The sequence below is a fragment of the Salminus brasiliensis genome, chromosome 23, assembly GCF_030463535.1.
Source record: "Salminus brasiliensis chromosome 23, fSalBra1.hap2, whole genome shotgun sequence".
Classification (NCBI taxonomy): domain Eukaryota; kingdom Metazoa; phylum Chordata; class Actinopteri; order Characiformes; family Bryconidae; genus Salminus; species Salminus brasiliensis.
In genome coordinates, this window is record NC_132900.1 from 5,001 (window position 1) to 16,820 (window position 11,820).

Below are 11,820 nucleotides of genomic sequence, written 5' to 3' on the forward strand. Positions count from 1 at the left end.
CCCTCACAGCTTCCTTACTGCCTCACAGCTGCCTCACTGCTCCCTCACTGCCTCACAGCTCCCTCACTGCCTCACTGCTCCCTCACAGCTTCCTCACTGCTCCCTCACTGCCTCACTGCTCCCTCACTGCTGCAGCACTTTTCTTTTGCAGGGTTCCGTTTCAGATTGGCTGCTTATGATCCCTGTCCCTTAAAACAGGTGCAGGGTGAGCCGGTTTGGCCAGGACAGACCCGTTCCTCTCTGAGTGGACTCTGCTGCTTGACCACTGCTCTGATAGTGTTCACCTGCAGCCTTGTCTATGCCTCTGTCTACATCTACCGCTACTACATCATTCCACAGGTACACTCACCTGACCGCACAGCTACTGTCACCTGACCACACAGCTACTCCCTCCTGACCACACAGTTACATTCACCTGACCACACAGCTACACTCACCTGACCACATAGATACACTCACCTGACCACACAGTTACACTCACCTGACCACACAGCTACACTCACCTGACAGTTCTTCTGCATTTGATGATGATGGTGGTGATGAAGGTGATGGTGGAGGTGATGATGAAGTGTATGATATTGCTGTAGGCTCCAGATCAGAGTCGCTTCCACTGCCATGTTCTATATGAGAACGCTTTGAGCGCCCCCCTGCGGAGAGCCGAGGAGCTGGAGGAGAACGTTGGAATATTCCTTCAGGAGAACTACGAGCATCTCAGCATCCCCAAGTTCAGCAGCACCGAGCCAGCTAACATCATCCACGACTTCAACAAGGTTCACACACACACACACACACAGTAATACATATACACATCTTTCACAGCTCGACTCATCAGAAGATGTGTGTGTGTGTGTGTGTGTGTGTGTGTTTAGGGGCTGACGGCTTATCATGATGTTGAGCTGGATAAGTGCTACATCACTGAACTGAACTCCACCATCGTGATGCCCCCACGGAACCTGTGGGAACTTCTTATTAACGTCAAAATGAGAACCAGACATGTATGTATTTGTGTGTGTGTGTGTGTGTGTGTGTGTGTGTGTGTGTGTGTGGAAAAGCGCAGGCTTCTAATATTGTAAGTCTCTCTCTCTCTCTCCCTCTCTCCCTCTCTCTCTCTTTTTCTCTGTAGAAGGGGATCTATCTCCCTCAGACGTTCGTGGTTCAGGAGGAGATGGTGGTGACCGGTTTGGTGTCCGACACCCAGGAGCTCGGAGTGTTTATCCACAGACTTTGTGAAAAGAAGGAGACGTTCCACCTCAAACGCAGAATCACCCGCCGCCGTGAGTCACCCTTACACCTGCTCTTACACCTGCTCTCACACCTACCCTTACACCTGCTCTTACACCTGCTCTCACACCTACCCTTACACCTGCTCTCACACCTACCCTTACACCTGCTCTTACACCTGCTCTCACACCTACCCTTACACCTGCTCTTACACCTGCTCTCACACCTACCCTTACACCTGCTCTTACACCTGCTCTTACACCTGCTCTCACACCTACCCTTACACCTGCTCTTACACCTGCTCTTACACCTGCTCTTACACCTGCTCTCACACCTACCCTTACACCTGCTCTTACACCTGCTCTCACACCTACCCTTACACCTGCTCTTACACCTGCTCTCACACCTACCCTTACACCTGCTCTTACACCTGCTCTTACACCTGCTCTTACACCTGCTCACACCTACCCTTACACCTGCTCTTACAGCTGCTCTCACACCTGCTCTTACACCTGCTCTCACACCTACCCTTACACCTGCTCTCACACCTACCCTTACACCTGCTCTTACACCTGCTCTCACACCTACCCTTACACCTACCCTTACACCTGCTCTTACACCTGCTCTCACACCTACCCTTACACCTGCTCTCACACCTGCTCTTACACCTGCTCTCACACCTACCCTTACACCTGCCCTTACACCTGCTTTCACACCTACCCTTACACCTACCCTTACACCTGCTCTCACACCTACCCTTACACCTGCTCTTACAGCTGCTCTTACACCTGCTCTCACACCTACCCTTACACCTGCTCTTACACCTGCTCTTACACCTGCTCTCACACCTACCCTTACACCTGCTCTCACACCTACCCTTACACCTGCCCTTACACCTGCTCTCACACCTACCCTTACACCTGCCCTTACACCTACCCTTACACCTGCTCTCACACCTACCCTTACACCTGCCCTTACACCTGCTCTCACACCTACCCTTACACCTGCTCTCACACCTACCCTTATACCTGCTCTCACACCTACCCTTATACCTGCTCTCACACCTACCCTTACACCTACCCTTACACCTGCTCTCACACCTACCCTTACACCTGCTCTTACATCTGCTCTCACACCTACCCTTACACCTACCCTTACACCTGCTCTCACACCTACCCTTATACCTGCTCTCACACCTACCCTTACACCTACCCTTACACCTGCTCTCACACCTACCCTTACACCTGCTCTTACATCTGCTCTACAGGTAGAGGTACAGGTACAGGTAGAGGTAGAGGTACAGTGAGTGTACAGGTAGAGGTACAGCTACAGGTACAGGTAGAGGTACAGTGAGTGTACAGGTAGAGGTACAGCTACAGGTACAGGTAGAGGTACAGTGAGTGTACAGGTAGAGGTACAGCTACAGGTACAGGTAGAGGTACAGTGAGTGTACAGGTAGAGGTAGAGGTACAGGTACAGGTAGAGGTACAGGTACAGGTAGAGGTACAGGTACAGGTACAGTGAGTGTACAGGTAGAGGTACAGCTACAGGTACAGGTAGAGGTACAGGTACAGTGAGTGTACAGGTAGAGGTACAGGTTCAGGTAGAGGTACAGTGAGTGTACAGGTACAGGTAGAGGTACAGTGAGTGTACAGGTAGAGGTACAGGTACAGGTAGAGGTACAGTGAGTGTACAGGTAGAGGTACAGGTTCAGGTAGAGGTACAGTGAGTGTACAGGTACAGGTAGAGGTACAGTGAGTGTACAGGTAGAGGTACAGGTACAGGTAGAGGTACAGTGAGTGTACAGGTAGAGGTACAGTGAGTGTACAGGTAGAGGTACAGGTACAGGTAGAGGTACAGTGAGTGTATAGGTACAGGTAGAGGTACAGTGAGTGTACAGGTACAGGTAGAGGTACAGTGAGTGTATAGGTAGAGGTACAGTGAGTGTATAGGTACAGGTAGAGGTACAGTGAGTGTACAGGTACAGGTAGATGTACAGTGAGTGTACAGGTAGATGTACAGTGAGTGTACAGGTACAGGTAGATGTACAGTGAGTGTACAGGTACAGGTAGAGGTACAGTGAGTGTACAGGTAGAGGTACAGTGAGTGTATAGGTACAGGTAGATGTACAGTGAGTGTACAGGTAGATGTACAGTGAGTGTATAGGTACAGGTAGATGTACAGTGAGTGTACAGGTACAGGTAGAGGTACAGTGAGTGTACAGGTACAGGTAGATGTACAGTGAGTGTACAGGTAGAGGTACAGTGAGTGTACAGGTAGAGGTAGATGTACAGTGAGTGTACAGGTACAGGTAGGGGTACAGTGAGTGTATAGGTACAGGTAGATGTACAGTGAGTGTATAAGTACAGGTAGATGTACAGTGAGTGTACAGGTACAGGTAGATGTACAGTGAGTGTATAGGTACAGGTAGAGGTACAGTGAGTGTACAGGTAGAGGTACAGTGAGTGTATAGGTACAGGTAGATGTACAGTGAGTGTACAGGTAGATGTACAGTGAGTGTATAGGTACAGGTAGATGTACAGTGAGTGTACAGGTACAGGTAGAGGTACAGTGAGTGTACAGGTAGAGGTACAGTGAGTGTACAGGTAGAGGTAGATGTACAGTGAGTGTACAGGTACAGGTAGATGTACAGTGAGTGTACAGGTACAGGTAGGGGTACAGTGAGTGTATAGGTACAGGTAGATGTACAGTGAGTGTATAAGTACAGGTAGATGTACAGTGAGTGTACAGGTACAGGTAGATGTACAGTGAGTGTACAGGTACAGGTAGGGGTACAGTGAGTGTACAGGTACAGGTAGGGGTACAGTGAGTGTACAGGTAGATGTACAGTGAGTGTATAGGTACAGGTAGAGGTACAGTGAGTGTACAGGTACAGGTAGAGGTACAGTGAGTGTACAGGTACAGGTAGATGTACAGTGAGTGTACAGGTAGATGTACAGTGAGTGTACAGGTACAGGTAGAGGTACAGTGAGTGTACAGGTACAGGTAGATGTACAGTGAGTGTACAGGTAGATGTACAGTGAGTGTACAGGTACAGGTAGAGGTACAGTGAGTGTACAGGTACAGGTAGAGGTACAGTGAGTGTACAGGTACAGGTAGATGTACAGTGAGTGTACAGGTAGATGTACAGTGAGTGTACAGGTACAGGTAGATGTACAGTGAGTGTACAGGTACAGGTAGAGGTACAGTGAGTGTACAGGTAGAGGTACAGTGAGTGTATAGGTACAGGTAGATGTACAGTGAGTGTACAGGTACAGGTAGAGGTACAGTGAGTGTACAGGTAGAGGTACAGTGAGTGTATAGGTACAGGTAGATGTACAGTGAGTGTACAGGTAGATGTACAGTGAGTGTATAGGTACAGGTAGATGTACAGTGAGTGTACAGGTACAGGTAGAGGTACAGTGAGTGTACAGGTACAGGTAGATGTACAGTGAGTGTACAGGTAGAGGTACAGTGAGTGTACAGGTAGAGGTAGATGTACAGTGAGTGTACAGGTACAGGTAGAGGTACAGTGAGTGTACAGGTACAGGTAGATGTACAGTGAGTGTACAGGTAGGGGTACAGTGAGTGTATAGGTACAGGTAGATGTACAGTGAGTGTACAGGTACAGGTAGATGTACAGTGAGTGTATAGGTACAGGTAGATGTACAGTGAGTGTACAGGTACAGGTAGAGGTACAGTGAGTGTATAAGTACAGGTAGATGTACAGTGAGTGTACAGGTACAGGTAGAGGTACAGTGAGTGTATAGGTACAGGTAGGGGTACAGTGAGTGTACAGGTAGATGTACAGTGAGTGTATAGGTACAGGTAGAGGTACAGTGAGTGTACAGGTACAGGTAGAGGTACAGTGAGTGTATAAGTACAGGTAGATGTACAGTGAGTGTACAGGTACAGGTAGAGGTACAGTGAGTGTACAGGTACAGGTAGGGGTACAGTGAGTGTACAGGTAGATGTACAGTGAGTGTATAGGTACAGGTAGAGGTACAGTGAGTGTACAGGTACAGGTAGAGGTACAGTGAGTGTATAGGTACAGGTAGATGTACAGTGAGTGTATAGGTACAGGTAGAGGTACAGTGAGTGTACAGGTACAGGTAGGGGTACAGTGAGTGTACAGGTACAGGTAGATGTACAGTGAGTGTACAGGTACAGGTAGGGGTACAGTGAGTGTATAGGTACAGGTAGATGTACAGTGAGTGTATAAGTACAGGTAGATGTACAGTGAGTGTACAGGTACAGGTAGAGGTACAGTGAGTGTATAGGTACAGGTAGGGGTACAGTGAGTGTACAGGTACAGGTAGGGGTACAGTGAGTGTACAGGTAGATGTACAGTGAGTGTATAGGTACAGGTAGAGGTACAGTGAGTGTACAGGTACAGGTAGATGTACAGTGAGTGTACAGGTACAGGTAGAGGTACAGTGAGTGTACAGGTACAGGTCTGATCTGCTTGGTCTGATTATATTCTCACTCTTTCTCTCACAGGTATTTTCAGACGTGAGGTGCAGAACTGTCGTTCCATTCTGCACTTAGAGAACACGTTTGTGGTGGAGACTCTGATCTGCGAGAGTGTGTGAGAGTGTGTGAGAGCGTGTGAAAGCGTGTGAAAGCGTGTGAAAGCGTGTGGGAGCGTGTGAAAGCGTGTGAGAGTGTGTGAGAGCGTATGAGAGTGTGTGAGAGCATGTGAGAGTGTGTGAGAGTGTGTGAGAGCATGTGAGAGTGTGTGAGAGGGTGTGAGAGTGTTAGAGCATGGGAGAGTGTGTGAGAGCGTGTGAGAGTGTGTGAGAGTGTAAGAGCATGTGAGAGTGTGTGAGAGCGTGTGAGAGCGTATGAGAGTGTGTGAGAGCGTGTGAGAGTGTGTGAGAGTGTAAGAGCACGTGAGAGTGTGTGAGAGCGTGTGAGAGCGTGTGAAAGCGTGTGAAAGCGTGTGGGAGCGTGTGAGAGTGTGTTAGAGCATGTGAGAGCGTGTGAGAGCGTGTGAGAGCGTGTGAGAGTGTGTGAGAGCATGTGAGAGTGTGTGAGAGCGTATGAGAGTGTGTGAGAGCGTGTGAGAGCGTATGAGAGTGTGTGAGAGCGTGTGAGAGTGTGTGAGAGGGTGTGAGAGTGTTAGAGCATGTGAGAGTGTGTGAGAGTGTGTGAGAGCGTGTGAGAGTGTTAGAGCATGTGAGAGTGTGTGAGAGCGTGTGAGAGCGTGTGAGAGCATGTGAGAGTGTGTGAGAGCGTGTGAGAGTGTGTGAGAGCATGTGAGAGCGTGTGAGAGTGTGTGAGAGTGTGTGAGAGCGTGTGAGAGCATGTGAGAGTGTGTGAGAGTGTGTGAGAGTGTGTGAGAGCGTGTGAGAGTGTTAGAGCATGTGAGAGCGTGTGAGAGCGTGTGAGAGCATGTGAGAGTGTGTGAGAGCGTGTGAGAGCGTGTGAGCATGTGAGAGCGTGTGAGAGTATTAGAGCGTGTGAGAGTGTGTGAGAGCATGTGAGAGCGTGTGAGAGCGTGTGAGCATGTGAGAGCGTGTGAGAGCATGTGAGAGTGTTAGAGCGTGTGAGTGTGTGAGAGTGTGTGAGAGGGTGTGAGAGTGTTAGAGCATGGGAGAGTGTGAGCGTGTGAGAGTGTTAGAGCATGTGAGAGTGTTTGAGAGCGTGTGAGAGCGTATGAGAGTGTGAGAGGGTGTGAGAGTGTTAGAGCATGTGAGAGCGTGTGAGAGTGTTAGAGCATGTGAGAGCGTGTGAGAGCATGTGAGAGTGTGTGAGAGCGTTAGAGCATGTGAGAGTGTGAGAGTTTGTGAGAGCGTGTGAGAGTGTTAGAGCATGTGAGAGCGTGTGAGAGCGTGTGAGAGTGTGTGAGAGCATGTGAGAGTGTGTGAGAGCGTGTGAGAGTGTGTGAGAGCGTGTGAGAGTGTTAGAGCATGTGAGAGCGTGTGAGAGTGTTAGAGCATGTGAGTGTGTGAGAGCGTGTGAGAGCGTGTGAGAGTGTGTGAGAGCGTTAGAGCATGTCAGTGTGTGAGAGCTTGTGAGAGCGTGTGAGAGTGTGTGAGAGCGTGTGAGAGCGTGTGAGAGCGTGTGAGAGTGTGTGAGAGCGTGTGAGAGCGTGTGAGAGTGTTAGAGCATGTGAGAGCGTGTGAGAGCATGTGAGAGCGTGTGAGAGCGTGTGAGAGCATGTGTGAGAGTGTTAGAGCGTGTGAGTGTGTGAGAGTGTGTGAGAGCATGTGAGAGTGTGTGAGAGTGTGTGAGAGCATGTGGGAGTGTGTGAGAGCGTGTGAGAGCGTGTGAGAGCGTGTGAGTGTGTGAGAGTGTGTGAGAGCATGTGAGAGCGTGTGAGAGCGTGTGAGAGTGTGTGAGAGCATGTGAGAGTGTGTGAGAGCGTGTGAGAGTGTGTGAGAGCGTGTGAGAGTGTGTGAGAGTGTTAGAGCATGTGAGAGCGTGTGAGAGCGTGTGAGAGTGTGTGAGAGCATGTGAGAGTGTGTGAGAGCGTGTGAGAGTGTGTGAGAGCGTGTGAGAGTGTTAGAGCATGTGAGAGCGTGTGAGAGTGTTAGAGCATGTGAGTGTGTGAGAGCGTGTGAGAGCGTGTGAGAGTGTGTGAGAGCGTTAGAGCATGTCAGTGTGTGAGAGCATGTGAGAGCGTGTGAGAGCGTGTGAGAGCATGTGTGAGAGTGTTAGAGCGTGTGAGTGTGTGAGAGTGTGTGAGAGCATGTGTGAGTGTGTGAGAGTGTGTGAGAGCATGTGAGAGTGTGTGAGAGTGTGTGAGAGCATGTGGGAGTGTGTGAGAGCGTGTGAGAGCGTGTGAGAGTGTGTGAGAGTGTTAGAGCATGTGAGAGCGTGTGAGAGCATGTGAGAGCGTGTGAGAGCATGTGTGAGAGTGTTAGAGCGTGTGAGTGTGTGAGAGTGTGTGAGAGCATGTGAGAGTGTGTGAGAGTGTGTGAGAGCATGTGGGAGTGTGTGAGAGCGTGTGAGAGCGTGTGAGAGCGTGTGAGTGTGTGAGAGTGTGTGAGAGCATGTGAGAGCGTGTGAGAGCGTGTGAGAGTGTGTGAGAGCATGTGTGAGAGTGTTAGAGCGTGTGAGTGTGTGAGAGTGTGTGAGAGCATGTGGGAGTGTGTGAGAGCGTGTGAGAGCGTGTGAGAGCGTGTGAGTGTGTGAGAGTGTGTGAGAGCATGTGAGAGCGTGTGAGAGCATGTGAGAGTGTGTGAGAGCATGTGTGAGAGTGTTAGAGCGTGTGAGTGTGTGAGAGTGTGTGAGAGCATGTGAGAGTGTGTGAGAGCATGTGTGAGAGTGTTAGAGCGTGTGAGTGTGTGAGAGTGTGTGAGAGCATGTGAGAGTGTGTGAGAGCATGTGGGAGTGTGTGAGAAGCTTTTAATTTATTCTCTCCTGCTTCCTGATTTACCTGCAATAATTCCTGATGTTCACAAATAGATGCTCTTCCAGCAGATCACCCAGTAGCAGTGTGTGTGTGTGTGTGTGTGTGTGTGTGTGTGTGTTGGGGGGGGTGTAGTTTGTTCCTAAAACAGTAAAGCATGTGTAGATATCAGCACCTTAGTATTGTTCACTGTTCTTCCTCTTGTAGCTGTTTATTATTCAAGTTTCAGAATCTGGACTGTAGCAACACACACACACACACACACTGTTGCAGTGTTCTCTATGTAGACGGTACTGTAGCGAATCATATCTTTAATAAACAGAACCACCTCCTCACACTGTCTCTGAGTCCGGTGTTTACTGAGCTTCACACAGCTGGTAGAACCAGTTCACAATGCGTGTACTTTATGTCCAAAAGTTTGTGGACACCCCTTCTAATGAATGCATTCAGCTACTGTAAGCTGCACCCATTGCTGACACAGATGTGCAAATGCACACACAGCTTGTCTAGTCCCTGTAGAGAAGAAGTACTGCCAATAGAATAGGACTCTGGAGCAGATCAACATCATGACCCTTTTGGCTCCATGCTGCCTAATGCCAGGCGTGGGCTAGAGGGGTATAAAGCCCCCCAGCATTGAGGAGCTGTGGAGCAGTGGAAGAGCTGTGTTCTCTGGAATGATGGTGGAGGAGCTCCATCCAGTACTTTTGGGATGAGTTGGGGAGTTGGAGATGATGAGGTGGGGTAATGATCATCTAACATCTTGACCTCACTAACAAATGCAATCAAATCCTCACAGCAGTGCTCCTCCAGAATCTAGTAGATAGTCTTCTTCTCTGGACAGTAGAGACAGTTACTCCAACAGAAGCAGGATCAACTCTTTTAATACCCTTGATTTCAGAAGAAACAGTGAGTGAGCAAGTGTCCCAATACATTTGGTCAAATAGTGTCTCTTTCTGATCCTCTTCTTAAAATGAATAAATGAGTGTCGGAAGGTGTGACTGTACAGGTCAGGTTCTGAGGGGAAGACACGCTAATCTAAGGTTCTGCTCTGAACACTTTTCACACTGAGAACCTGTTATGCAGCTGTGGGAGAGTGTTTACAGCACTGTGTTGGGGGGTGTGAGAATAGTGGAGATGAGATCAGTTCACTGAATGATTTTATCAGCATCTCTAAATAGCAGCGTTAGACCAGTTCTGCACAAGAAAGCAGTGTGTGTGCGTGTGTGTGTGCGTGTGTGTGTGAGAGACAGATTCAGAGTATTCACGGTATCCTGATTACTGAGCAGAGTGAGTTCTGTTGCAGTGCTGCTCTTACAGATCAGGTGGTTCTGAATCAGCTGCCCAGAACCACCAACTACAGAAGTGAGCAGAGAGGCGGCGGCAGCAGAGTGTGAAAACTGCAGCGCTGCTGGAACTGCTAACCTGTGAAGACAGAGGCGATTATAAACTGCAGGACTGACGCCTGCTTCCATTCTCCTCCATTCACTGTCCAGAGATCAGAGAGGGTCAGAATCTCACAGAATTCTTCATTTCTGTATTATTATTATTCCTGTTTCTATTCTCCCTCTCTCTCTCTTTCTTTCTTTCTCTCTCTTTCCCTCTCTTTCTCTCCCTCTCTCTCTCTTTGTCTCTCTCCCTCTCTCTCTCTTTGTCTCTCTCCCTCTCTCTCTCTTTCTCCCTCTCTCTCTCTTTCTCTCTCTCTCTCTCTCTCTCTCTCTTTGTCTCTCTCTCTCTCTCTTTGTCTCTCTCTCTCTCTCAATTCAATTTCAATTCAGGGGGCTTTATTGGGATGACAGATAGAGCTACATTTGTATTGCCAAAGCTACAGGTTACAGGAAAGTTGTGAAATGTGAACAGATGAAACATGACTGAACAGTTTCAGTGTGTAGAAGCTGATCTGGTCACTCACTGTCTCTCTGACGGTGGCAGGCGAGGGTGTACTGAGCTGCGAGTGAGCAGCACTCTCTATGCTCTCCTAGCAGATAGGGCAGTTTCTCTGGGTCGGAGAGGCTGAGGAATTTGGGGTATTTGTGGCTGATTTGGGTGGAGAATTGCCGGCGGGTCTGGGTGTATTTGGGGTATCTGTGGCTGATTTGGGTGGATAATTGCTGGCGGGGCTGGGTGTATTTGGGGTATCTGTGGCTGATTTGGGTGTAGAATTGCTGGCGGGGCTGGGTGTATTTGGGTGTAGAATTGCTGGCGGGGCTGGGTGTATTTGGGTGTAGAATTGCTGACTGGGCTGGGTGTATTTGGGTGTAGAATTGCTGACTGGGCTGGGTGTATTTGGGTGTAGAATTGCTGGCGGGCTGGGTGTATTTGGGTGTAGAATTGCTGGCGGGGCTGGGTGTATTTGGGGTATCTGTGGCTGATTTGGGTGTAGAATTGCTGGCGGGGCTGGGTGTATTTGGGTGTAGAATTGCTGGCGGGGCTGGGTGTATTTGGGTGGAGAATTGCTGGCGGGGCTGGGTGTATTTGGGTGGAGAATTGCTGGTGGGTCTGGGTGTATTTGGGGTATCTGTGGCTGATTTGGGTGGATAATTGCTGGTGGGTCTGGGTGTATTTGGGGTATCTGTGGCTGATTTGGGTGGATAATTGCTGGCGGGGCTGGGTGTATTTGGGGTATCTGTGGCTGATTTGGGTGTAGAATTGCTGGCGGGGCTGGGTGTATTTGGGTGTAGAATTGCTGGTGGGGCTGGGTGTATTTGGGTGTAGAATTGCTGACTGGGCTGGGTGTATTTGGGTGTAGAATTGCTGACTGGGCTGGGTGTATTTGGGTGTAGAATTGCTGGCGGGCTGGGTGTATTTGGGTGTAGAATTGCTGGCGGGGCTGGGTGTATTTGGGGTATCTGTGGCTGATTTGGGTGTAGAATTGCTGGCGGGGCTGGGTGTATTTGGGTGTAGAATTGCTGGCGGGGCTGGGTGTATTTGGGTGGAGAATTGCTGGTGGGGCTGGGTGTATTTGGGTGTAGAATTGCTGGCGGGGCTGGGTGTATTTGGGGTATCTGTGGCTGATTTGGGTGGAGAATTGCTGGCGGGGCTGGGTGTATTTGGGTGTAGAATTGCTGGCGGGGCTGGGTGTATTTGGGGTATCTGTGGCTGATTTGGGTGGAGAATTACTGGCGGGGCAGGGTGTATTTGGGGTATCTGTGGCTGATTTGGGTGGAGAATTGCTGGCGGGGCTGGGTGTATTTGGGGTATCTGTGGCTGATTTGGGTGTAGAATTGCTGGCGTGGCTGGGTGTA

The 11,820-nt window shown here is 49.6% G+C and overlaps 1 protein-coding gene across 1 annotated transcript in view; it reads left to right on the forward strand.

Moving 5' to 3' along the window:
• The window catches only part of LOC140545773 (integral membrane protein 2C-like), a 12,342-nt gene extending 3,426 nt beyond the window's left edge, over nucleotides 1-8,916 (forward strand). Inside the window, exons 2-6 of the mRNA XM_072668746.1 lie at nucleotides 199-339; nucleotides 588-770; nucleotides 870-995; nucleotides 1,124-1,274; nucleotides 5,722-8,916. Of these exons, the coding sequence (XP_072524847.1) occupies nucleotides 199-339; nucleotides 588-770; nucleotides 870-995; nucleotides 1,124-1,274; nucleotides 5,722-5,813 (693 nt within the window). The 3' untranslated portion in view covers nucleotides 5,814-8,916. The remainder of the gene's footprint in view (nucleotides 1-198; nucleotides 340-587; nucleotides 771-869; nucleotides 996-1,123; nucleotides 1,275-5,721) is intronic.
• Nucleotides 8,917-11,820: the final 2,904 nt, after the last annotated feature.